Raw genomic sequence first — 27231 nt, 5'->3', positions numbered from 1 at the left:
TATGTGTGTATATATGCACCACATCTTCTTTATCTGTTCATCTATCTATGGACACTTGGGCTGCTGCCATATATGGCTATTGTAAATCATGCTGCTGTAAACATTGGAGTGCATGTATCCCTTTGAATTCATGTTTTTGTACCTTTGGGGTAAATACCTAGTAGTGCACTTGCTAGATTGTAGGGCAGTTCTACTTCTAACTTTTTGAGGAACCTCCGTACTGTTTTCCAAAGTGGCTGCACCAGTTTCCATTCCCACCAACAGTGCACAAGTGATGCATTCCTTTCCACCTGTCCATACCTTCAGTGAGTTCTTTGAGTCAATTTTTAGAATATATCTCATATCATCTTACCTCAGATCCATCCACTTTTCTCCCATCACCTTAGGTCAGGCCTGTTTTCTACTTAACTATAGTGGCTCCTAACTGATCTTCATACTTTCGCTCTTTCTTATTCTCCATTCCATTTTCTATACAGTAGCCAAAATAATTCTTTTAGAAAGAAACAATTACTTTACTTCCTTGCTTCAGTGGCTTCTAGTTGCACTTAGACTAAAAATCTAAACTCCTGTAGTGGCCTGAAAGGATCTATATGATCCGCTATCCAAGAATCTGTATTTCATGCTGCTCTCAGCTTTGCTTTCTTGCTCTGGCTATATTGGTCTTCTTCTTTTAGGCCTTATACACTTTGCACATGGAGCTCCCTTAGTCTAGAATTGTCTTCCCCTACTCTTTACTTGGCTCTTTCTCATCCTCAGTTTCACCTTCTCTAATTATCCTGTCTAATGTGGGTCCCTTCACTCTTATTCTCTACTGATACACACAGTTATTTTCCTTAATAGCACTTAACACTCTCTAGAATTATCTTATTTACTTATTTATTATCTTAGTTATCTTAATTGCTAACTTATTACTTGGGATTTTTTTTTATCTCCCTCATTAAAATATAAGCTTCGAGAGAACAGGGACTCCGTGTGTCTTACTCACCAGGACCCAACAGAGTGCCTGGCATAGAATAAATACTCAGCAAATATTAGTTTTATGAATCGGTCAATCAATCACATGGCCAGCTGCAAGCAGACTTTCACCCTACCATCAAATAAAAACCATTCTAGTCAATATATCTAAGAAACTGGTTATTAAAGGATTTTGTCAGAAGGTGTGGAATGAGTCAGGAAATAGAGTAAGCCATACTTTAGTATCAGATCGCCTTGCTTGAAGATTAACCCATGCTAAAAAAAAATTGTTTTTAATTTAAAAAAAGATTAATCCATGCTAACGTGTGTGTAACTAATCCAGTGACATAGAGACTGATCACAGCTACCTTTTTCTTACTATTACTTAAAATAGAGGTAAATATGGAGAGTATGTGACTGGCCGAGTCCATAGAGCATGTGACTCTTAATGTCAGGGTGGGTCATGAGTTTGAGCCCCACGTTACACAGAGAGATTATTTAAAAAAACAAAATAAAGGTGAATATGGAGAGTATACATGTGTTAGGAAAGAAGACAACATCTAATACCAACTGTCATAAGTATAATACAAATAAAAAAACTAATTCTCAAGATCATAAATCTGTAAATCAGTTCCTGCTGCAATAGGCAGTAGCATACAGGTCAGAGGCGCCACTCAAGATTTCACAGAATATATTGAAGTCATCCTGTAGATATCTATATTTGGTTTACCAGAATGCCCAGTGAATGTCCAGTGCATCAAATAACAGCACCTCTGTCCTGTCCTACCTAGGATCTTTGCTGGTATTCCTCCACTGACAGGTGGGAGTGTAGTTAAAAGTAGATCCTCCCTAAAGAAAGCAATAAGAATCTCTAGTGAAGAGCACTTGATATGAACTGAGTCTGGGACATAGTCCATGTTTCATTGTCCACACAGTTTCCTCAGCTTTAAGCCACAGAATTGTCCTTAACTGCTCAACTTTTCATCAGCACCCATGTCAGATCACTAAACTTGAGTTTTCTCCTTCCTGTCCTTATTATCTATCACCTAGAACAGTGGTTCTCAAACTTGAGCATGCATGTGGATCACCTGGAAGACTTGTTAAAAGGCAGTTGCTGGGCCCTATCCAATTTCTGATTTGGTAGGTCGAGGGTGGGACTTAGGTGATCCGGAGACCACACTTTTTTTTTTTTTTAAGATTTTATTTATTTATTTGACAGAGATAGAGACAGCCAGCGAGAGAGGGAACACAAGCAGGGGGAGTGGGAGAGGAAGAAGCAGGCTCATAGCGGAGGAGCCCGATGTGGGGCTCGATTCTGTAACGCCGGGATCACACCCTGAGCCGAAGGCAGACGCTTAACCGCTGTGCCACCCAGGCGCCCCAAGAGACCACACTTTGAGAACCACTCCTAAAATATTGTACTAGATTCCAATTTGATCTCTCTGCCAACAATCTCTTTCCTAGTAAGTTCATCCTTCACATTTCTGCTATGATTATTTTTAAAGTATTTACATAACTTTCTCTCCTAAAACAATAAAATTCTCAAAGACAAACTATATTTTATCCATCTTTGAATCATGATGTTTAGTAATGGTAGGCATTTGAAAGCTGTTGATTGATTGAATAAATCAAAGTATTTTTGATAGCATTCAGCATTTTTACTTCCTTTTCTTTTGCTTCTTACAATGAAACATTAAGTATAGGAGTGGTAGTGGCATGAGTCTAATAAATTGAGGATTAGACTAGTCAAAGTTTTAGTATGTATTTTATTCCCTTAAGCAGCTACATGCAATAAAAATACAGCCTTAAAAAAAAAATTCAGCCTTTAAGTTGACTGTCTTGTGTGCCATGTGGCAGCATGTATCTGGTAATTATTGATCTAGAAGGTATAGCAGGCCAGTTTAAGAAAGCACATAAATCATCACTAAAGTGTAGGTATCTAAGAAAGGTGGAAAACAAACAAAGAATTGAAAAATCAAATTGACCCAGAAATGACTGAGAGCAAATTTTTTACAGGGAGAGTATAGAATTCAGCACTGTTAGTTGCTGTAAAATATTATATCAGGTTTGCTTTAATTACATGGTAATGTCTCAAAGAACAAAGGTAAATTACATGATAACTTATGTTACTACTCCCACATTATCTCTTAATAACTATGTAATTAACTTGTCACTACTATACAGTGTGTAGTTTGATATTACTCGTGTATAAAGAACATTGATAAATGAATGAGCTGGGGTCGGGCAAGGGATAGAGACAGTAGGGAAATCATAGTATTGTAACAGTCAGGAATTCTAATGATTCATTAGATCATTGACCCAGTCCTCAAGGATCTGAGCCAAGGCCCTGGAAAGTACCAATGGAATCTGAGGTGAACGATATAGCTTTCTGAAGACAAAAAACATACAATAAAATAAATAAATGTACCAAACAGTAGAACAGATAAGTGAGTTTGGTATAATGCATATATACTTTTAAACAGTCCATTTTGTTTGAGGAGGTTTTTCTTTTTAAGTAAATGTCAAGAATTTTTTTAATGGAAAAACCATTCTTTCAGTCGTATCATTTCCAGCTTCTTGAGTTTATAGGTGTGGCCCATGTGGTAAGGATGTGCAGCACCAGGAACTCTCATTCATTGCTCATGGGAATGCAAAATGGTACAGCCACTTTGGAAAACAGTTTGGCAATTTCTTACAAAACATCCTCTTACCATATGACCCAACGATCATACTCCCTGGTATTTACTCAAATAAGTTGAAAACTTAGGTCCGTGTTAAAATGGATGCACATGGGTGTTGATAGCAGCCTTAATCAATTTAACTGACAAAACTTGGAAGCAACCAAGATATCCTTCAATAGGTGACTGGATAGACAAACTGTGGCACACCCATACAGTGGAATAGTATTCAACCATGAAAGGAAGTGAGCTGTCAAGCCATGAAAAGACAGAGGAAACTTAAACACATAGTACTAAATGAAAGAGGCCCATCTGAAAAGGCTATATACTGTGATTTCGACTATATGACATTCTGGGAAAGGCAAAACTGTGGACACAGTGAAAATATCAGTGGTTGTCAAGGACTTGGGGTGGGGAGTAGAGACAGATAAATGGGTAAAGTACAGGGGTTTTGTATGATACTGCAATGGTGGAAAACAGATCATTAAACATTTTTCAAGTCTTATAGAATGAACACAAAAAGCGACCCCTAGTGTAAACCATGGACTTTAGTTGTTAATAATGAATCAATATTGGGGCACCTGGGTGGCTCAGTGGGTTAAACATCCAACTGTTGATTGCAGCTCAGGTCTCAGGGCCGTGAGATCAAGCCCTGCATAGGGCTCCACGCTGACTGTGGAGCCTGCTTAAGATTCTCTCTCTCCCTCTGCCCCTTCCCCTGCAGCTTGTGCACACTTGCACTCTCTAAAAAAACAAACAAATGTACAAATGAATCAATATTGGCTCATCAGTTGTAACAAATGTACCACACCAATGCAAGATGTTAACAATAGGGGAAACTGAAGGATGGGGGATGAGAGAGTATAAAGGAATTCTGTACTTTCCTTTCAGTTTTTCTGGAAACTTAAAAATGCTCCAAAAAATAGAGTTTATTAATTTTTTTAAAATGCCAAAGTGGAAAAACTTTTCTTCCACCTATCTCATTTTACTAGTATCTTCGGCATATGTGTATGCCCTGTGTTTCATCAGCTATGGTGTCCTATGGTGCTGAGTGTCTTATGGCCAGTGACCTCACAGTTTTTACCAAAAAGCTTGTTTTCACTGATATCACATAATAGCCACTCTATCCAAGTACAGTGATCCTTTCTGCTTAATTCTGTCAGGAATTTTCCCAGCAATCCCTTCTGGGGAAGCATTGGTCCTTGAATTTCCATTTCAAAAGATGCAGACTGATTTACTTGGCATATAGTTTCTATAGATGAAGACTTCATTTGGGGAAGAAAGACTGAGCTAAAGTCTCCTCAGAAACTTTCTAAGATGTGCCCTCTCACACAGCCTGTGTTTCCCTAAGTGTAAGAATGCAGAAAGTAGTAAAGATCGTTATGTCCTTGAGGAATCTTTTAAGAAGAGTGACCAATTTCATTGTACTTATACTGATACTTACACTGATTTACTTTGTGGAAACTCTATTCCCAAGTGGCTACAATTATTAATGAAATCTAAAGGCATAACTGGAAAACCGTTAGAACAAAACATCACTTAGCTGAAATTCTTGAATGAGTTATTCTTAACTATTTATCTGAATAGTTAAATATCCCCATGTTATTGTTTAAAATAACTTTTATTGGCTTTTTTTGGATTATAAAAGTAATATTGCTTATTATAGAATATTTAGGAGATGAGAAGAGCAAATAATAAAAAAAATCATCTTTGAAATCTGGAAATGATAATGTTGTCTTTTTAGACACACATAAAATTTTTGCCTTTTTATTATTTTGAATAAAAATGTTTCTAAAGTGAGGGCGCCTGGGTGGCTCAATCAGTTAAGCATCTGACTCTTGATTTCAGCTGAGGTCATGATCTCAGGGTCATGAGATCGAGCCTCTCATCAGGCTCTATGCTGAGTGTGGAGGCTGCTTAAGATTCTCTCTCCCTCTGCTCCCTCCACCCACCCCACCCCCACTCATGCACATGCTCTCTCTGTCTCTCAAAAAAAAAAAGTAAAGAAAGAAAAAAAGGTTTCTAAAGTGTGTTCCGTGGATCTGACAAAAAACTAAAAATGGGTCCAGGGTGGGTACAATAGCACTCTGTACTATCTTTGCAATTCTTCTGAGAATCTAAAATTATTTCCAAATAAAATGTTTAAGAACAACTAGAGCAGGATGGATTACTTAAGGCATGGTAATGAAACAAAAATACAACTTTTTGGAAAAAACAAAGGTTGATCTCTACCAATCATTATACGGAAAGAATTTTCAGATGGAATAAAGAGTTAAATGACCCCAAATGAATTAAAAGGTAGTCTAATATTTATCTGATCTCATGGTGTGGAAGACCTTTCTCAGCCTAAATTCAGTGGACAATTTACTAAAGAAAAGGTTAATCTATATCACAATAAAAATAAAAGACAAATGACAAAGTAAGGAAAAGTATTTGCAACATATATAGTAGACAAACTGGGAATCTCTTAAAAATCAATAAAAGAAGAGAAGTATTCCAACAGAAAAATGGGTAAAAGTTGCCTTCAGTTTATAAAAAGAAATACAAATGGCTAGTAGGCATATAAACAAAAAAGTTTTCAATATCCCTAATAAGCAAATAACTAAAGTAAAACAAGATTCTGCCTTTAACTTTTCAAATTATTGAACAGAATTTTTAATAGCAAGAATGCTTTTGGGAGTGTACATTAATAAGATCTTTTTGAAAAGAAATTTGGCAATATGTATGTAAAGCCTGAAAAATTATTAATTACCCTTAAGGAAATTTATCCTAAGGAAATTAAAAATGTGCACAATAATTAATGCTGTAAGAATTTCATAGAGATATTCATAACAGTTTATTTATAGGGGCGCCTGGGTAGCGCAGTGGTTAAGCATCTGCCTTCCGCTCAGGGCGTGATCCCAGCGTTCTGGGTTCGAGCCCCACATCAGGCTCCTCCACTAAGAGCCTGCTTCTTCCTCTCCCACTCCCCCTGCTTGTGTTCCTTCACTCGCTGGCTGTCTCTCTCTGTCAAATAAATAAATAAAATCTTTAAAAAAAAAAAAAAAAAAAAAAAAAAAACAGTTTATTTATAGTAAAAAGAAAGAAAGAAAGAAAGAAAGAAAGAAAGAAAGAAAGAAAGAAAGAAAGAAAGAAAAAGAAACAACCTAAATACCCAATACTAGGATTAAGTAAATTACGCTATATCCACATTTAAAAAGCATTGTCTCTAGGAATATTTAAAAATATGGGAAAATAATATACTTTTTATTGCAGAAATAATAAAATAAGTAGAAAATACAACAGTATAAAAAGGATATATGCATATAGTAGAAGTAGTAGATACAATGAAAAGTAGACATTGGTCCTACCCCAGTCCTCTAATTCCCCTCCTTGAGGCAGCTTTCTTTGCTAGTTTCTATTAAATCCATCCAGAAATATCCTGCACGTGTGAAGTTTGTGTATGTATTAATATCCCAGTTTTTATCAAATGAGAATACTATATACTGTGCTTACTGTTCTATACCCTTGGTCTTTCATTTACTCCTATCTTGGACATTGTTTCATAGCAGCATATAAAGATCTACCTCATTCTGGCTAACTGCTTTATATTATTCCATTCCATGGATTTAACCACTCCCCTCTTCAAATTGATGGATTTTTTTTAACATAAATCATACAACATTTTTAAGAAGAAATATGGTTGATACTACCTTTGCCAAGTGATCAAACTTAACATCACCAAGGATGGAACAAATCAACACCATGTACCCCCAGTGAAATACCCTAAGAAGGACACGACATCATTTCTGTGATACCCCTTCCAAACTTGTTAAACCTGAATGTAACCATGAAGAAACATTAGACAAACCCAAATTGAGGGATATTATGCAAAGCAACTTAGCTGGACTCTTTAAAAATGCCAGTTTTAAACTGCTGAATGGGAGGGGGTACTTTTCTAGATTAAAAGAGACTAAAGGAACATGATAACTAAATGGAACTGTGATCCTGGATTAGATTCTGAAGCAGGAAAAAAATTCTATAAAGGATATTACTGTGTCAAGCAAGGATACTTTAATATGTTCTGTATATTAGATATAGTACAGTATTAATATTAAGTTGGTCTTTTTTATTACAAACAATGCTGCAGTGTCCTTCTACTTATGCCTTTGTACACATATATGCATATATGTAGTTTAGAGGTCATTTCCAATTCTTAGAAGAATTGCTGAGCTTGAACTTTGTGCACTTAAAGTTTTTCGGTTTTGTTTTTTTAAGTTTATTTATTTAAGAAATCTTTACATCCTGGGGCGCCTGGGTGGCACAGCGGTTAAGCGTCTGCCTTCGGCTCAGGGCGTGATCCCGGCGTGATGGGATCGAGCCCCACATCAGGCTCTTCTGCTATGAGCCTGCTTCTTCCTCTCCCACTCCCCCTGCTTGTGTTCCCTCTCTCGCTGGCTGTCTATCTCTGTCGAATAAATAAATAAAATCTTTTTTAAAAAAAAAAGAAATCTTTACATCCTGTGTGGGGCTCGAACTTACCACCCCAGGATCAGAAGTCGGACGCTCTTCCAACTGAGCCAGTCAGGCACCCCTGTACACTTACAGTTTTGGTAGATATTGCCTAAGTGCCTTTCAAAAAGAGTGCTAACTTACCCTCCAGTATATAATTATGTTCACTCTCTTTGATAATACAGTGTATTAACTATTTTTATCTTTACTAATCTCTCAGGTGAAAAATGGTATCACATTGTTTAGATAATATATTAAGTGAAAAAAGGTTACATGACAATATTTAAAGTATGATATCGAGACACATATGTGTGATTAATACCAATTAGATATTAGAATCCGGAAAACAAATTTGATTTTTTCCCTTCTCTTTAAGGTGTCTTTGGAGAAACAGAAGTTTTCATTTCAGCATAGTTGGATTTTTTATTCTTTTACTTTGGAGTTAGTTTGTGCTTTTTGTGTCTTGTTTAAGAAATCCTTCCGTCTACAACATTAGTATATTCTTTATTTTCTTCTAAAAGTCTTAGTTTTGCCATTCACATTTCATTCCTTGATACATCTGGATTTTTTTAATGTGGAATAAGGTAATTTTATTTTGCCAAATCAAAAACTAGTTGCCTAAACGCTATTTTCTAATAAACGACCCTTTCACCATGGATTCACAATGCTAATTCCTTTGAAGCTCAGATTTCCACATTTGCATAGGCCCATTTCAGAACTATCTTTTCTTTTCCTTTGCACTATTTATCTATACCTATGCTAATACTACACTGTATTTATTATTATAGTTTTCTAAGTGTTGGATTTGGTCTTTCCTACCTTGTTTTTCTTCAGCAGGAATGTTTGGCTCTTCTTGATTCTTTGTTTTTCATACAGATTTTAGGATCAACTTGTCAGTTCCCCAAAACCTTGTTGAGACTTTGATTTTGCATTAATGAATCTTCTTATCCAAGAACCTGGCACAACTCTCTATTTATTTAGGTCCTTTATAAAAATGTTGCTTGATAAGGATTTATAATTTTCATTAGAGACTGGCATAATTTATGTTGCTTTTATATCTTTTCTCAAATTTCTTTTGTCTTCTGATACATATATATATGAATAATTGCTGACATGTATATGAATAATTGACTTTGGTATATTTCTGTTATATCCAGCAATCTTTCCAAAGTCCCTTAAGTCCAACAATTTATAGATTATTTGAGGTTTTCTATATACAGTTCTCTTAACTGAAAATAATGGCAAATTTATTTCATTTTTTACACTTTCTAATTTTTTTTCTTAGTCTTACAGCTCTTGTTAGTATCTCCATGCTATATGGCACTGATTATTCTTTATAATGGGACTACGTGTGTTTTATTTACTTCTTAATTCTACTGTTTTACTACTTTTTTCCACTTTTTTTACACTTATTGGTTATTACTTTTGCAATCAGGAAAAAAAATTTTCCCCTTGCTTTCTTGAACTAAACAGGCTCTCAGTGAAGTTCTGAGGGGTGGTCATTGAAAGTGTAATATGCATGACCATGGCAGCTATTGCTTCAAGTCTTATACCTGAGGTATTACTCTATTTCACCTTGTTAATTTTCTCTGACCTTTAAATTATATGGCTTAAAAACTACTTCAAGGGGCGCCTGGGTGGCTCAGTCGTTAAGTGTCTGCCTTCAGCTCAGGGCGTGATCCCGGTGTTCTGGGATCGAGCCCCACATCAGGCTCCTCCGCTGGGAGCCTGCTTCTTCCTCTCCCACTCCCCCTGCTTGTGTTCCCTCTCTTGCTGGCTGTCTCTATCTCTGTCAAATAAATAAATAAAATCTTTAAAAAAAAAAAAAAACTACTTCAAGCACATATACATTTGTCTGTATTGTCAAGTAAACAAAGTACTATACTATCTAAACGTATAAAAATTTAAATTTAGCATAAAATGTGATTTTTAAAGAAAATTATATATATTCTAAAAATACTTTCAGATGTTTTACTCTCATATACATATTGTGGTCTACTATATATTAAAAGGCTTTGGAGACTATGTAGGAAAGAGATAATCACTAATACGTACTTATGCAGTATTGTTGGAGAAACAATTTGAGACTAATACAAGATGCTAACACTTGTAAAAGGTGAATTATTCAATTTCATTCTTCCATTGTGTTCAGAAAAGATGCATGATATATGATTTTGATCTTTTGTCTTTATTGAGACTTGTTTTGTGGCCTAACATATGATCTATTCTGGAGAATGTTCCATGTACACGTGAAAAGAATGTGTATTCTGCTGTTTTTGGAAAGAATGTTCTGTATATATGTGATATCCATCAGGTCCAATGTGTCATTCAAAGGCATTGTTTCCTTGTTGATTTTTCTCTCTGGATGATCTATCCATTGATGTAAATGGGGTGCTAAAGTCCCCTATTGTTACTGTATTACTATCACTTTCTTCCTTTGTGTCTATTAATAGTTGCTTTATGTATTTAGGTGCTCCCATATTGGGTGCATAGATCTCTATGGATGTTATATCCTCTTGTTGAATTGTTTCTTTTATGTAGTGTCCTTCTCTGTCTCTCTTAACAGTCTTTGTTTTAAAGTCTGTTTTGCCCAGGACACCTGGGTGGCTCAGTCAGTTGAGTGTCTGACTCTTGATCTCAATTCAGGTCTTGGTCTCAGGCTCATGACTTCAAGCCCTACGTTGGGCTCCATGCTGGCCATGGAGCCTACTTAAAAGATAAATAAATAAAGTCTATTTTGTCCAGTGTAAGTATTTCTACCCCTGCTTTCTTTTTGCTTCCATATGCATGGTAAATATTTTTCCATCCTTTCACTTCCAGTCTGCATGTGTTTTTAGGTCTGAAGTGAGTCTCTTGTCAGCAGCATATACATAGGTCTTATTTTTTCATCCATTCAATCACCCTGTCTTTGACTAGAGCATTTAGTCCATTTACATTCGAAGTACTTATTGATACGTAAGTTACTTATTGCCATTTTGTTACTTGTTTTCTGGTTGTTTTTGTACTTCCTCTCTGCTCCTTTCTTCTTTTCTTGTTCTCTTCCCTTGTAGTTCGATGGCTTTTTTTAGTGCTATGCTTAGATTCCTTTGTTTATCTTTTCTTTATTAAACACAAGAAAAAGTCTGGAAAGAACACAAATACGTGGAGGCTAAATAACATGCTACTAAACAATGAATGGATGAACCAAGAAATCAAAGAGGAAATCAAAAAATACATGGTACAAATGAAAATGAAAACACAATGGTCCAAACTCTTTCGGATGCAGCAAAAGCTGTTCTAAGAGGGAAGATTATAGTGATACAGGCCTACCTCAAGAACCAAGAGAAGAAAAATCTCAAATAAACAACCTAACCTTATACCTGAAGAAGCTAGAGAATAAAGAACAAAGCCCAAAACCAGTAGAAGGAAGGAAATAATAAAGATTAGAGCAGAAATAAATGAAATAGAAATTTAAAAAACAATAGAACAGATCAATGAAATCAGAAGCTTGTCCTTTGAAAAGATCAACAAAATTGATAAACTCTTAGCTAGACTCATCAAGAAAAAAAGAGAGAGGACTCACTAAATAAAATCAGAAATGAAGGAGGAACAACAGCCAACACCACAGAAATACAAACAATTATGAGAGACTATTATGAAAACTTAGATGCCAGTTGGACAACCTAGAAGAAATGGATAAATTCCTGGAAACATATAACTTTCCAAAACTGAATCAGGAAGAAATCAAAAATTTGAACAGACCCAGTTACTAGCAATGAAACTGAATCAGTAATCAAAACAAACAAACAACAACAAAACCTTAATTCTTCCAAGTTCGTAAAATCTGTGTGGCACAGCTTTCTTATGTGAGGACAACCAGAAAAGCTAAGTCATTCTTTTTGTTGTGAATTGTTGAATGAACAATAATAGAGTCTACTGGCTTTTAGTTCCACCCACCGTGAAAACTATTGGTGAAGGAACTATATATGGAAAAGAAAAAAATTGACTTACAGACTTTGTTCATTTCTTCATAAATATCCCTAGCTCTTAAGTGTCTTGATTAAGGCTTTCATACCTCCTGACATATTTCTCACTTTTCTGTAAATCACACTGAAAAAATTCTGGGTATTATATCTCTTATACAGTAACTACATAAAATAGACATATTAAGTCAGGAAATTATATTGTCTTTTGTCCACACCAGCCATCCCACCTCTACATGTGCTTTGAGGAAACTAGCCTAGCACCTCCTCTCTGAATAGTTTAAATACATGTTTCAGTGAATCATGGAACACTACATCAAAAATTGATGATGTGCTGTATGGTGACTAACATATAATTAATATATATATATATATATATTTCAGGTCTCATCTCAGATACTGTATTCAGTTATGCTAAAAATGATCACTCTCCTTAACATCAGTAAAAGAAAAATCCAAATGAAAGTAACCAGAAGGTAATAAGCTAGACTGATTGCTAATGGACAGAGGTTTATTCTGATACCTCTGGATCTGTGATTGTTCCAAGATTCAGAGCCAGCCAACACTAGCCCAGGAACCAAATTCATTGTCAGTGAGAAGCCTTCACCCACCATATGCTTCAACAGCTTGAGACCTAAGGTCCATGACATGACCTAAATTTCAGAAAAGTCAGAGAGGCTATAGGATAAGCCTATTGGTAGAAGGATTAGAAAGCAGTTCTTCAGATCCCAGAGAGAAGGAACCAAAGTAGAAAGGCAACAGCTGGCTCAGCATATGAGTTCCCGATTGAAAACCTATGTTGATGTTTCTTCTTCTCCAGTTTTATGCCTCCTGTTTCTGTTCTCTTGACTATGTTGGAAGGCATATATACAGTACCTTACCCTTTGTTTTTAAGATAATGTACTGATGAGGAATATAAGAACCAGGAGAAAAGCATCAACGAAAAGGTCTCCTAGAGGATTTTTTCATTGAGCACACATGCCAAGTCAGTCATTTAAGATTTTTCTTGTTGAATTCCTGATAGACCCAAAACCTTCACTAAAAGAGAGCAAACTTCTTTTTTGATATATATCTGCAAGCCTTACTTATCTGTTATAGTGTGTGCCAACCACACTCTTTAAAATTCACATTCAGTGAATAAGATATGAACAATCACTTTGTTTCCTTGCTGACATAGTATTTGTATATATTAATAGCATATTGCTACTGTTGATATTTTTCCCTACTTAAAAAAATAATTTATTAGAATAATACCCCCAAAATGCAAATAACTTTTAAAAATAGAGGAAGACCAAAAATCCTTTAGAATAGGTGAAAGATAAGAACAAACCAGAGATTTGTTCTTCAAACATATAAAATGTCGGCCTCACTCATAATAAGAGAAATACAAATTAAAATTACATTGAGATACCGTTTCTGACCCATTGGCAAAAATTCAAAAGCCTGACAGTACACGCTGTTGGTGAGGTTATGGGGAAACAAGCACTCTTAAACATTACTAGTGGAAATACAAAGTCGTTCAACTTCTATGAAAGGGGATTTGGCAATATCTAACAGAACTACTTATTTATCTACTCTTCAGCTCAAAAGTTCTACATCCAGAAATTTATCCTGAAGATACATCACCCCTCAATAATACAAAGACATATATGCAAAAAGTTATCCATTTTGGCATTCTTTGTGACTGCGAAGCACTGGAAACTATGTCCAGGTGATCAAAATGAACATCGCCAGTGATTAGCAACTAGACATAATGTACCTCTAAATGTGATACCCTGAGAAGGACACAACGTAATTTTTCTAGTATTCTGGCCATAAGTGCATAATCTGACTTAAATATGAGGAAATATCAGACAAACCCAAATGAGAATCACTCTGATAAATAGGAATTAGGGGAAGACTATATGCTCAAAAATGTCCCTGTCACAAAAGTCAAAGAAAGTCTGAGGGATGTTCGAAAGTATAGAAGACCAAAAACATAACAAATCCTACACTGGATTCTATCCTGAAAGGGAAAAAAAAAAAGTGCTATAAAGTACATTATTTGGGAGTGCCTATCTGGCTCAGGCAGTAGAGCATGTGACTCTTGATCTCAGAATTTTGAGTTCAAGCCCCATGTTGGGTGTAGAGATTACTTAAAAATAAAGTCTTAAAAAATTATTGGATTATTGGATCATTGTCAAAACTGGGATATGGAGAGTGAAATTAGATAACGGTATTCTAACAGTGTTACTGAAGTTAATAACTGTGGATATTTAAGAGAATAGTCTTATTCTCAGGAAAGAAGCCCTGCTGTATTTAAAGGTAAAGAAGCATGATAAATGCAACTTGTTCTCAAATACAGCAAAAACCTGTAGAAAGGGAGAGTCTATGTGCACAAAAGGAGGAAATGTTAACAATAAGTGCATCTGGGTAAAGGATATATGGTGTTTTTCACATTATTTTTATTCCTGCAACTTTTCTGTGAATTTGAAATTATTTCCAAATAAAGCATTTTATTTAAAATACACTTTTGGTCAGCTAATAATTAAAAATTCTATTATGTTGGGAAACATTACAGTAACTCAAATAAGCCAGATACAAAAGGACAACTATTGTGTGATCCCACTCATATGAGGTACCTAGAACAGGCAAATTCATAGAGACAGAAAGTAGAGTAGCAGTTGCCAGAGGCCAGAAGTATGGAGGAATAGAGTTATCGTTTAAAGAATTTGGGGTTTCTGTTGAAGCGAGGAAAAAGTTCTGGAAATTGATGAAAGTGACAATTACACAACTTCACAAAATGATCTTAATGCCATGAATTGCACACTTAAAAATGGTTAAAATGGTAAACTAGGTTATATATCTTTTACACAATAAAAAATTATCTTAGAATGTTTATTCGTGTTATAATAGGATTCCCTAGGATTCTTAAAATATAAGCTCCCTTTGTTTAAACCATTTTACACAACTTCTAAGATTCACATCAGCTACTTTATGAAGGTTCCACTTACAATTGATTGTATAACCCTGTAGTTTGTCTCAGTTGGTTTTTCAAAATAGATTATTGAAAACTGTTATTCTCCTAGGGCAAAGGTCTTAGCTTTTTTCTGCATTCAGGCTTTCCACTTGTCAAAGCAAATGTCTCTTCAGAGTACTTCACTTCAGACATCAACTAGCTCTTCTCTTAGAGGATGCTGGCACTTAGCTTCACAAAAATATTTCATAAACATAAGCTTTTCCTTTTCTCACAAAGATCATACCAGAAGGAATGAGGAAAACAGATGTTGCGTATAAGGCTTCTCATAGACGTGTTTCCACTGTAAGCTGATCTGACTCTGAATTTGGCGTCTGCTCCATTCACTGTGTGGGCTGAGCATTTTAGTCTCACAGTTTGGCTGAAAGTTAATATTGACCTTTGACTGTTACCTGAAAACTCAGTGATCAAATACTCGTACTAAACCTCTTGAGGGAGTGATTTCACATTCTAAGCAAATGTCTTCAAAATATATCACTCCATTAACCAAATTAATTTTATTCTTTGGTTGGGAATACTTATTTTACTAGATACAGAGCATTCCCCAAATCTGACAGGGAAAAAGCTTGTGTGGTCAGAATGGTAGAGAAGAAAGGACGTAAATCTCTTATAATGCTCTCTACAGGTCATTATACCATAGCTTCTCAATTAATCTTCACCCCCAGCAGGCTGCCAGGGCCTAGGGAACAGCCTGGAAGTCTGGCTACAGAACAGTTTCTCATTATCTGTTCTTCTGAGTATTTGAGTGCTGCTAAGCAGCTCACGTTTCCCCTGGAGGGAAAGTAGCCCCAGATTCTTCTGTTCTTGACCTGTCTTATTTGTAACTACAACACTTTTTCCCTTTTTTCTTCTTTTATAGTTTTATTTTACTATAACTGATATACAATAAACTGCACATATTTAAAGTGTACAATTTTGCAAATGTTAACATAGGCATGCATACATCCATGAAACCATCAGTGTAGACATATCTACTATTCTGGTGCTGTTTTGTAATCCTGACTTCCTTCCTCTTCTCATCCACATTTGGATCATTTCCAGTTTGGGGCTATTATAAATAAGCTGTTGTGAACATTCACTACAAGCCTTTGGTGTGAATATATGCTTTCATTTACCTTGAATTAAATGCCTAGAAATAGAATGACTGGGTCATATGGTAATTGTATGTTTGACTTTTTAAGACACTGACATATGGTTTTCAAAGTGGTATTATCATTTCATATTCCCACTATCAGTATATGAGAGTTTCAAATCACCCACACCCTTGTCAACACTTGTTATGGTCAGTCTTTTTAATTTTAGCCATTCTAGTGGGTTGGCAGTAGTATCTAATTGTGATTTTAATTTGCATTTCTCTAATGAATAATGGTATTGAACATCTTTTCCTGAGCTTATTTGGCATTTGTTTATCTTCTTTACTAAAATGTTAGTTCAACTCTTTTGAACCCATTTTTTATTGGGTTCTTTCTTATTGAGGTGTAGAAGTATTTAATTTGGCAAAGTCCAGTTATTTTTTCCTTCATAAAAGGTTGTACTTTTTATGTCTTACTCAAGAGATTTTTGGCAAATTCAAAGTCACTAAGATTTTCTGTGTTTCCTTCTTGAAAGTTTATAGTTTTAGCTCTTATATTTAGATTTGCGAAGCATTTCAAGTTATTTCTGTAGGTGATGTGAGGTAAGGGTTGAAGTGGTTTGTTTGTTTTTTCAAATATGCCATCCAGCTGTTCTAAGACCATTTGTTTAAAAGATTATCTCTTCTCCCACTGGATTGCTTTGATACTTCTGTCAAAAATCAATTGATACAGAAGTAGGTTTATTTCTGGACTGTGCAGTTGCATTCACCTACTTGTTTTTCTTTATGCCAATAGTGTAGTGTCTTGATTATTTTAGTTCTATAATAAGTTTTAACTCAGGTAGTCTTGTTTTTCAAAGGTATGTTTGACTAATCTTAGTCTTTTTCATTTCCACATTAGTATTGGAATCAGCTTCTCAGTTTCTATATGAAAAGCCTGCTGGAGGGACACCTGGATGGCTCAGTTGGTTAAGCATCTGCCTTCAGCTCAGGTCATGATCCCAGGGTCCTGGGATCAAGTCCCACATTGGGCTTCTTGCTCAGTGGGGAGCCTGCTTCTCCCTCTGCCTGCTGCTCCCTGTTTGTGTTTCTCTCTCTTTCTCTGACAAATAAATAAATAAAATCTTTTAAAAAAAAGAAAAGCCTGCTGGAATTTTGATTGGTATTACATTAAATCCACAGAAAATTTTCTTAGAGCTGTTAACAATATTGAATCTTCTGGACTGTGAACACTTTCTATCTCCCCATTTTTGTAGGTTTCTTTTACTGCTTTTTTCAGGATCGTTTTGTCATTTTCAGTGTGTAGGTCTTACACTTTTATCATGTATTACACATATTTGATGGTATGGTACAAGGTATTTTTAATATCAATTTCTAACTGTTGCTAATATATACAGTTGCTATATATACACACAGTATGATGTGTATATGGTATGAAAATTCAATTGATTTTTGTATAGTGCTCTTGTATCCTGCAACTTTACTAAGGTCACTTCCTAGTTCTAGTAACTTTTTTCTAGATTCCATAGGATATTTTACAAAGACCAGTGATTTCTCGATCTCAGATTATAGACATTGTAAGATTTTTAGCAGCATCCCTCACTCTACTCACTAGATGCCAATAGCACCCTCTGCCCCAGTTATGAAAACCAAAAATTGCCAGACATTGCCAAATGTCCTGGGGCAGTGGGGGGAGCAAAATTATCCAACATGGAGAACCATAGACATACCATCTGCATATAAAGACAATTTTACTTCTTTTTCCATCTTGATGCCTTTTTCTAAAATAGGAAACATTTCACGACTTTGCTTGTCACTTTGTGCAAGGGCCATGCTAATCTTGTCTGTATTATTCCAATTTTAGTATACGTGCTGCCAAAGTGAGCACTTAATGCCTTTTGTTTATTTCTTTTGTTTGCCTTATTGCACTGGCTAAAGTGTCCAGTACGGTGTTTAAGAGCAAACATGTTTGTCTTGTTCTTGATCTTAAAGGGAAAACATTACATCATCCACCATTAAGAATAATTTTAATGGGGTGCCTGGGTGGCACAGCGGTTAAGCGTCTGCCTTCAGCTCAGGGCGTGATCCCAGCGTTATGGGATCGAGCCCCACATCAGGCTCCTCCGCTATGAGCCTGCTTCTTCCTCTCCCACTCCCCCTGCTTGTGTTCCCTCTCTCGCTGGCTGTCTCTATCTCTGTCAAATAAATAAATAAAATCTTTAAAAAAAAAAAAAGAATAATTTTAACTGTAAGTTTTATAAGTTCCCTTTATCAGGTTGAGCAGGTTCCCTTCTATTCCTAGGTTGCTTGAAGTTGCTATTAGAAATATATGTTGAGGGGGCGCCTGGGTGGCACAGCAGTTAAGCGTCTGCCTTCGGCTCAGGGTGTGATCCCGGCGTTGTGGGATCGAGCCCCACATCAGGCTCCTCCGAAATGAGCCTGCTTCTTCCTCTCCCACTCCCCCTGCTTGTGTTCCCTCTCTCGCTGGCTGTCTCCTCTATCTCTGTTAAATAAATAAATAAAATCTTAAAAAAAAAAAAAGAAATATATGTTGAATTTTCCAGATGCTTTTTCTTCTTGCATTAGGTGATCTTTATGGTTTTGTTAGTTATGCCAAATTACATTAATTAATTTTTGAATGTTAAACCAACCTTGCATTCCTAGGATAAACCCCATCTGATAATAATTTATTATCTTTTTAAATATACTATTGGATTTGATTTGCTAAAATTTTCTTTAAAGTATTTGCATCTTTTTTTATTTTGGTGTCAGAGTAATGCTGTCCTCAAGGAATTTGGGAAGTATTTTCAGTTTTCAGCTTTCTGAAGAGGTTTTTGTATAGCATTGATACTATTTTTACTCCTTAAATATTTGGTAGAATTCACCAGTGACACCACCTGGACCTGGAATTATCTTTTTGGGAAGCTTTTTAACTGTAAAGTCAATATATTTAATAGGTACAAAGCTAATCGTGTTATCTATTTCTTCCTGAGCTTCAGCTTTGATAGTTTGTGTCTTTCCAGGAATTTGTCCAATTCATCAACTTGTCAAATCTATTGGCACAAAGTTGTTATTGTTTCTTTATTATTCTTTTAGTGCATGTAGATTCTATAGTGACATCACCTCTTTTATTACCAATACTGGTGATTTATGTCTTCTCTCTCTTTCTTGCTGATCATCCTGCCTACGTGTTTAATTTTGTCCTACTTTGACTCCCCAATCCATCTCCTCAGCTGAGTGACACTGTTGAGCTCGGCCTAGGTTGTCGCTCCTTGTGCTGTAGCCTAGTAACTCTCTCTAGGTGGTAAGCTAGAGCAATTTTACAGTTTATCCCATTTGTTTCTCTTCTTTCATGGATCTTTTACAGTATTGGAAAAACATTGTTTCATTTACTTTGTCTTTATTTTAGTTGTTTCTGGAGAAAGGATAAATGTGGTTCCTTTTATTTCCTCTTGGTCAGAAACAGAAGTCCTCAACACTGTTTTCTACTTTATCACATGTATTTAATGTCAAGCTGGTCCATGATGTTTGACTATAGAAATCATTTCACTGTTACTCCTGGGAGTAAAAGGGAGATGTAAGGTCCTTTGTAACTCTTCAACTCTTACGTCTGTACTTGGAGAGACATCCAGATGATAGAATTTTGTCCAAAAGCAGTGTGCTAGAAATAACAACACATAAGGAATCCAGAGAGCTGGAGAGAGGGATAACTAATACCTTCTCAGCTGTAAAAACCCAAGGTAATATTAGTTGGCCAGTACTTCTTACTCACAACCTCTTAATCTCAAAACTAAAGGAAAGCATGATGACGCTTTAGGCATACAAAGATTAGAGTGACTTCATGATAAGTTGTCATGTCCCAGCTTGAGCTCTTTGAAAGAAATATTGAGGGAAGCTCATAATGTTTGAGGGAAGAACGCTCTAACATTTGAGGTTAAACACTTAACTATCAACACTGAAGAAAGCGATCGGTGCATAGACTATTTTTTGGCCTGACCCAATATGACCTTTCTGATGCTGTTATGTAGTACTCATGTTTTTCCGTTTGTCTGTGTTCCAGGTTTTCTGTCTCAACTGGTCTCTGAGAAGCCTCTGACCGAATGCATCCGTGCTGGCCACTATGCCGCAAGCGTCATAATTAGGCGGACTGGCTGCACTTTTCCTGAGAAGCCAGACTTCCACTGATAGAAAAGGAGGAAACCCAAGCCCAGGAGTATAGACACTGCCCTGATTGCTTCCTGAGAATTCCCATATTAATAAAGAAGAAAATTATCTGCCATCTTTTCCTACTATAATAATATTCATTCTTAATTTAGGGAGTACAGTAATGCTCAGTAGAATCTTTATTCTCTCAACAATCTAAAAAATAATGTCTATTTCCATAGTTTGATAGTGCCACTTAAATGTTGATTAAACAGGAATATAACATTTCAATGGAAATTTTTATTTCATTTTCAATTACTTTGTAAATTCATGCGTATTTAGCAAATTGATCAGTTTTTTTTACATTTCTGCTTTGAATGCAGATGCAATTTAATATTATAGATTTTTAAACAGGAATTAATTCTAACACATCAATCTTCAGCTTTTTATACAAGTATATTTAATTTAGGAATTTATGTATGTATATATGTATGTGTGTATATGCATACATACGTATATGTGTACCACATATATAAATGAAAAATGGTCAAATAAGGTACAGAAATATATATCTTGCCAAGTTATGCCAAATAATCTCTTTAGCACATACTCAAACATGTAATAAACTTTGGATAATTAAATAACTTGCCAAATTATGTTATATTACAATATTCAAATTATAATCTTATATTTACCTATGATACTCTGATTTGATACAAATAAAAACTTGTCATATGGGAATTTTTTCTATCCTTGCTCTGTGCTCAATAAACTTAGGAAGTAAGCTCATTATTTAATATTGGGCCTTGAAATGATACCTAACTCAATGATGGTGATAGAAAGAACAACATAATACATTGAAAAATAACTTAGTATTTGAGACCAGTAAGTCACTGTTTTAAGGAAAACAGAATTGCATAGCAGAACCTCTGGAGTCAGACTTAATTACCTTTATATAACCTTGCGCAAATTACTCTGCCTCTTTTATCTTCAATTTTCTTTCTATAAAATGGGATAATAACTCCACGTACAAGATTACTGAGATGATTTGAGAGAGAATACCAAGTATAAAATGCTTGCTACATGCCTAGTAAGTGCTTAATAAGTACCTGCTATTTTTATCATTATGATTATTGTTGAAGAGGAAAAAGGTGGGCGTCTGGGTGGCTTAGTTAGTTAAGCTTCTGACTCTTGGTTTTGGCTCAGGGTGGTAAGATCAAGCCCTGCGTCAGGCTCCGTGCGCAGTTTGCTTGAGATCCTTTCCCCCTCTCTTTCAGTCTTCCTCTGCTCCTCCCCCCGCTTACACATGTGCTCTCTCTCTCAAATAAATAAGTAAAAATTTTTGAAAAGAAAGAAAAAGGTAACATTTATAAAACTGAATTCAAACCATAGAAAAGTGTACAAGTTTTTGTTTATTATATGTTTAGGAAGACTTTAAGGTATGCTATGCTTACTTGTCTTTTTCTTTTTTTATAGAGATATAATTCATACAGTTCATTGGGTTTTAGTGTATTCACAAAATTGTATATCCATCACCGTTTTTATCACCCCCAAAAGAGACACTGTATCTCCCAATTCACCACACTCCCCATCCCCTGGCAACAAGTCATTTATTTTCTGTCACTATAGATTTGCCTATTCTGGACATTCATAAAAGTGGAGTCATATAATGTGTGTTCTTTGTGTCTGGCTTCTTTCACTTAGCATGTTTTCAAGGCACACCTATCTTATAATGTATATCAGTACTTTTTTAATTTGCCAGATAATAGTTTATTGTATAGATATACCAGATTCTGTTTATCCATTCACCAGTTGATGGACATTTGGGTTGTTAGCACTTTTTGGCTATTACGAATAGTGTAGCTATGAACATTCATGTACAAGTTTTTTGTGTGGATTATGGTTTCAGTTCTTTGGTGTATATATCTAGGAGTGGAATTGCTGGGTGACACGGTAAACCAATGTTTAACTTTTTGAGAAACTGCCAAACTTTTTCTAAAGAGACTGCACCATTTTACATTCTCATCACAAGGTTTGAGGGTTCAATTTCTCCACACCATCCCCAGGGCTTGCTATTATCTCTCTGATTGTAGCCATCTTGGTGGGTAGGAAGGGATATTTCATTATGGTTTTGATTTGCAGTTCCCCAATGGCTTATGATATGGAACATCTTTTTTATGTGCTTCTTGACCATTTAAATTTTTTCTGTGGAGAAAAATCTGTTCGTATCCATTGCCCATTTTTTATAATTTTTATCTTTTTAAAGATTAGAGAGAGAGAGCATGCAAGCTAGGGGAGAACAGAGGGAGAGAGAGAATCTTAAGGAGACTCCACACTGAGCATGGAGCCCTGCACGGGGCTTAATCTCACGACCCCAAGATCATGACCTGAGCCGAAACCAAGAGTCAGACACTCAACCGACTGAGCCACCCAGGTGCCCCTCCCTTGCCCATTCTTAATTGAGTGATTTGTCCTTTCATTATTGACTTCTAAGAGTTCTTTATATATTCTAGATATGTCTCATCAGGTATGTGATTTACTAATATGTTCTTCCATTCTCTGGGTTGTTTTTACTTTCTTGTTGGTGTCCCTTGAAGCACAAATGTTTTTAATTTGTATGCAGTCCAATTTGTCTATTTTTTCTTTTGTCGTTTGTGCTTTTGGTTTCATATCTAAGAAATCATTTGCCTAATCCAAGATCACAAGGAATGACACGTGTGTTTTCTTTTGAGAGTTTTATAGTTTTTGCTCTTACATTTTAATCTTTGATCCATTTTGAGTTTATTTTTATATATATGTGAGGTAGAGAGTCTAAATTAATTCTCTTGCATCCAGCTATCCCAGTTGTCCCAGCACCTTATTGAAAAGACTATTTTCTCCATTATTGAATTTTCTAGGCACCCTTGTCAAAAATCAACCAGCCATAAATGTAAGGTTCAATTGCCGGACTCTCAGTTCCATTCCATTTTCTGTATGTCTATCCTTGTACCAGTCCAGACTGCTTCGATTATTGGAGCTTTGAGTAAGTTTTGAAATTAGGAAGTGTAAGTCCTACAACTTTGTCTCTCAAGAACAATTAGTTTGAATGGTCGGGCATCTTTATCATATTAAAACTACTACAGAATGTCTTCCTCTTAAATAAGTAAGAGGGACACTGGTAAACCTTTTCTACTCTTTCTGATGAGAAACTTTCTTATCCCAACACTATTGATCAGGAACCACTTACTACCTAGACTTCTGACAGTCATTGTCAGACGGACATTCCAAAGTATGCTATTTGGTAGCACTTAACATGCACACAGATCACATAACTTTCTTGTAATAAAAGACAGTCTTTGGGATATGTGTATTTTGTCCTTGAGTTTATGACGCCTTTTTTAGTTCTCTGTTTTGATAAAGGACAAAAGAAAGGTAATAGCTAGCCCAACAAACTTGGTCTCAGGAAACCTGGCTCTGACTGGTTGTTATGCATTCCCCACTATAGCCTCAGTTTTTGCATCTTGGAGTGAGGAATAGTTAACCTAGTCTTGCTTTATAGCATCCTGGTTTAACAGATATTCGGAGGAGGACATGCAGTATGAGAGAAGAATAATGAAGTTATCAAGAAGACATGAGCTCTGGCCCCAGGTTGGCTTCAAATACCCATGTGACCCTTAGTCTATGTAATTCACCAGATGTAGATACTTTATTTGTGATGTCTCTAAAATGTAATTATATTTTTAATATATTTTTTATCTTAAATTTTTTTAAATTTTTATTAAGGTTTAGTAAAAGTTTTAATAAGGTTGCCTTCTTAAAGGTGCATGGGGAAAGGTGGCTCTTCCCTGAGTAGTGAGCCAGAAAGGCCATTTATTTGTGAGTCACAGTTGGGCAAATGAGGTAAGGACAGAAGACTGATAATTCGGGCGGGGGGGCATAGGTGATCTGGAGAATTAGCACATTGAGTTTGGCCAAGTCTCAGCAAATGATCAAGGCTGCCAGAAAATTGCTTCCATGAGATTGGAAAAGAAGGTAGTACAAGCATTTGAAGAGAAGCTGGGTGCTCGAGTATATAACAGAGTAGGGGAGAAAGAAAAAAGAAAAACACAAGAGTAGCTATTGTGTTTTCTTATAGTTTTTCCACCTATCTATCTTTATGATATGTACCTTTAAATACTGCTTTACTTCTCCAAAAAAATCAGAGTAAGGCCTTTTTTTTTTTTTTTTTTAAGATCAGGGTGAGGGAAATACATTCTTTATCTTAACTAAAGGCCAAGCAACTTTGGCTAAAAGCTATTCTTACCAAATTTTGCAAAGCAAGCATTATAATTTTTTACCCTTTTAAAACAAAGATGCATAATGTAAAAATTGGTTTAGATATACATAAGCCTACAAAGGAAGCATGTGTTTGGCTGGCAGTCTAAAACTACTACTAGTGTAGAAATAGAAAAATACACTCTTACTCATTTCTGTTAACTACATCACCTTCAGAAAAAGTGTCCATTTAGTAATATTTCCATTAGAAAAAATAGGTTTAAAATGTAAACTTTTTTTTTTTAATGATTCAGTAGTAGTTCTGTGTTCTAGTCCCCAGCTCTGTATCTCCTTGGACAACTTCTCGAACTACTCTGAGCATTGGTTTTCTCACCTGTAAAATGAGGAAAACATATCCACTCCCAGTGACAGAATGTTAAGAGAAAGTATACGTAAAAACATTTTATAAGTGGTTAAATAAACTTAAATATGAAGTAGTTTGATATTTTACAAAGGTACCAAAGAAACCCAGTGGGGAAAGGAGTCTTTTCAATAGATAATGCTGTAACAATTTGATATCTATATGAGAAAAAATGAACCTTACCTCACACCATACATAAAAGTTAGAGATGGATCATGGCCACAACATAAAAGCCAAAACTAGTATGCTTTTAGAAGAAGACATACGAGAATATTTTCACAGCTTGTGGGTAGGCAAAAGTTTCTTGGAGAGGGCTTTGAAAGCAGTAGCCACAAAAGAAAAAATATTGATAAACTGAACTCCAAAAAATATCTAACTTTTTGTTCATCAAGACACCATTAAGAATATGAATAAACAAGCCACAGGCCAGGATGAAGTATTCAGAACACATACATTTCAACAAAGAATTTATATTTAGAATAGATTAAAAACTCCTACAACTCAACAGTGAAAAGACAGATGACCTTACAAAAGAAAATATATGAATGCCAATAAGCACATGATAAAGTATTCAGCATCATTAGTTGTAGAGAAACGAACATTAAAAATTACTCAGTGAGTTAGCTCTGTACTGGAATGACTAAAATTTAAATGACAACACCAAATGTTAGAGAGGATATGAAGCAACATGGCTAGTGGAAGTGTAAAATGGAACGACCATTTTGGAAAAAGGCCTGGGAGTTTCTTATAAAATTAAACACACCTATTCTTTGAGCCAGCCATTCCACTCTGGTATTTACCCAAGAGAAATGAAAGCAGATGTCCACAAAAAGACTTGTATTAGACTATTTATAGCAGTTTTATTCATTGTTGCCAGAAACTGGAAACAGGGTAGTTGCCCAACAGCAGAAGAGAGAAAAACTGGTATATGCAAACAATGGACTAATACTCAGCAAAAGAAAATTAACTACTAATGAAACAACATGAATCAATCTCAGAAACATTTTACTGAGTGAAAGAAGCCAGACATGAAAGAGCACAGACTAAGAATCCATATAAAGTTCTAGAACAGGCAAAACCTACCTATAGTGAAAAAATCAGACCAAGGATTGGCTTTGTGGAAGAGAGAAGAGGAAACTACGACTGGAGATGAGGGGACTTTCTAAGCTGGCAGTGATGTTCCGTGTCATAATATGGGATGCACAGGTGTATGCATTTGTCAAAACTCAGAGACTGTCCTACTTAAGTTCCATGATTATTTAATCACACACACAAAGAAGCCTAAGCAAATCATGAACTCTAGTTAATGATATGCATGCCAACAGAGACATCAATGATATGCATTGATGTCTTCAACTTACACTGAAGTGCATCAAAAAATAAGATGAATGGAAAGAGGGATGAATAGATATGTAACAAATACAGCAAAATGTTAATTGTGGAACCTAGGTAGTAAATGGATGTTTGCTTTTCAACATTTCCAAATGGTTGAAATTTTTCCTAACATTGGGGAAAATATAAAGTAGTTAGGAAAACCTATGAAACTTGATCAACAGCATCTCATGAAGAAGATAAAACAGTACATAACACAAAATACACAGATCTTCCTCAATTTGGGATTGGGATTTACATATCCCAATAAACCCATCATAAGCTGAAAATATTGTAAGTCAAAAATGCATGTAATACACCTACTGAGCGTCATAGTTTAACCTAGCTTACCTTCAATGTACTCGGAACACTTACCTTAGCCTACAGTTGGGCAAAATCATCTCACACAAAGCATATTTTATAATAAAGCTGAATGTTTCATGTAATGTTCGAATACTGTACGGAAAGCGAAAAACAATGTTCGTATGGGCCCAGAAGGGTTGTAAATGTTTCAGTTGCTTACTTCATCTGTTTAAAATCCTATGCTCTCTTCAGTGTCAAGAAGCCTCCACCCCCACAAGACTGTTTAAACTTCTTGACCATCCACCATTTAACCACTTTAACAGCCTTCCTAATGCCATCCCTCTTTGTAACCCTCACTCCAGCCCAAGCATATATCTATGCTCATGCCTCTATACGGATTACTGTTTTCCTTCTACGACAACTCAGCTGTAGATCCAGTCCAAAAATCAGGTCCTTTAAAAAGCTTTCTCTAACCCTCCCAGGTTAGTTGCTGCTCTGTCCTTTTTTCTCTTAAAGTACCTTGCATATTTCCCTACATGTGCCTTACTGTAGCTTATACAATCATATCATTATTTACTGATGTATAT

The 27231-nt window shown here is 35.6% G+C and overlaps 1 protein-coding gene and 1 non-coding gene across 4 annotated transcripts in view; one reads left to right on the top strand and one right to left on the bottom strand.

Annotated features, from left to right (window-relative positions):
• ADK (adenosine kinase) overlaps positions 1 to 21057 on the top strand; it is a 540886-nt gene extending 519829 nt beyond the window's left edge. For all 3 annotated transcript variants that reach the window (XM_045783164.2, XM_045783166.2, XM_045783165.2), the window contains one exon: positions 20234 to 21057. In XM_045783164.2, coding sequence (XP_045639120.1) covers positions 20234 to 20358 — 125 coding nt within the window. In that variant the 3' untranslated portion in view covers positions 20359 to 21057. The remainder of the gene's footprint in view (positions 1 to 20233) is intronic.
• On the bottom strand, positions 17956 to 18061 carry LOC123783153 (U6 spliceosomal RNA). The gene has a single exon (XR_006777135.1). It is a non-coding gene; the product is annotated as a U6 spliceosomal RNA (small nuclear RNA).
• Positions 21058 to 27231: the final 6174 nt, after the last annotated feature.

The sequence above is a fragment of the Ursus americanus genome, chromosome 6, assembly GCF_024610735.1.
Source record: "Ursus americanus isolate L20-20 chromosome 6, mUrsAme1.1.p, whole genome shotgun sequence".
Lineage (NCBI taxonomy): Eukaryota > Metazoa > Chordata > Mammalia > Carnivora > Ursidae > Ursus > Ursus americanus.
The sequence above is the reverse complement of the archived record's forward strand: the minus strand, read 5'-3'. Positions and strand labels throughout refer to the sequence as shown.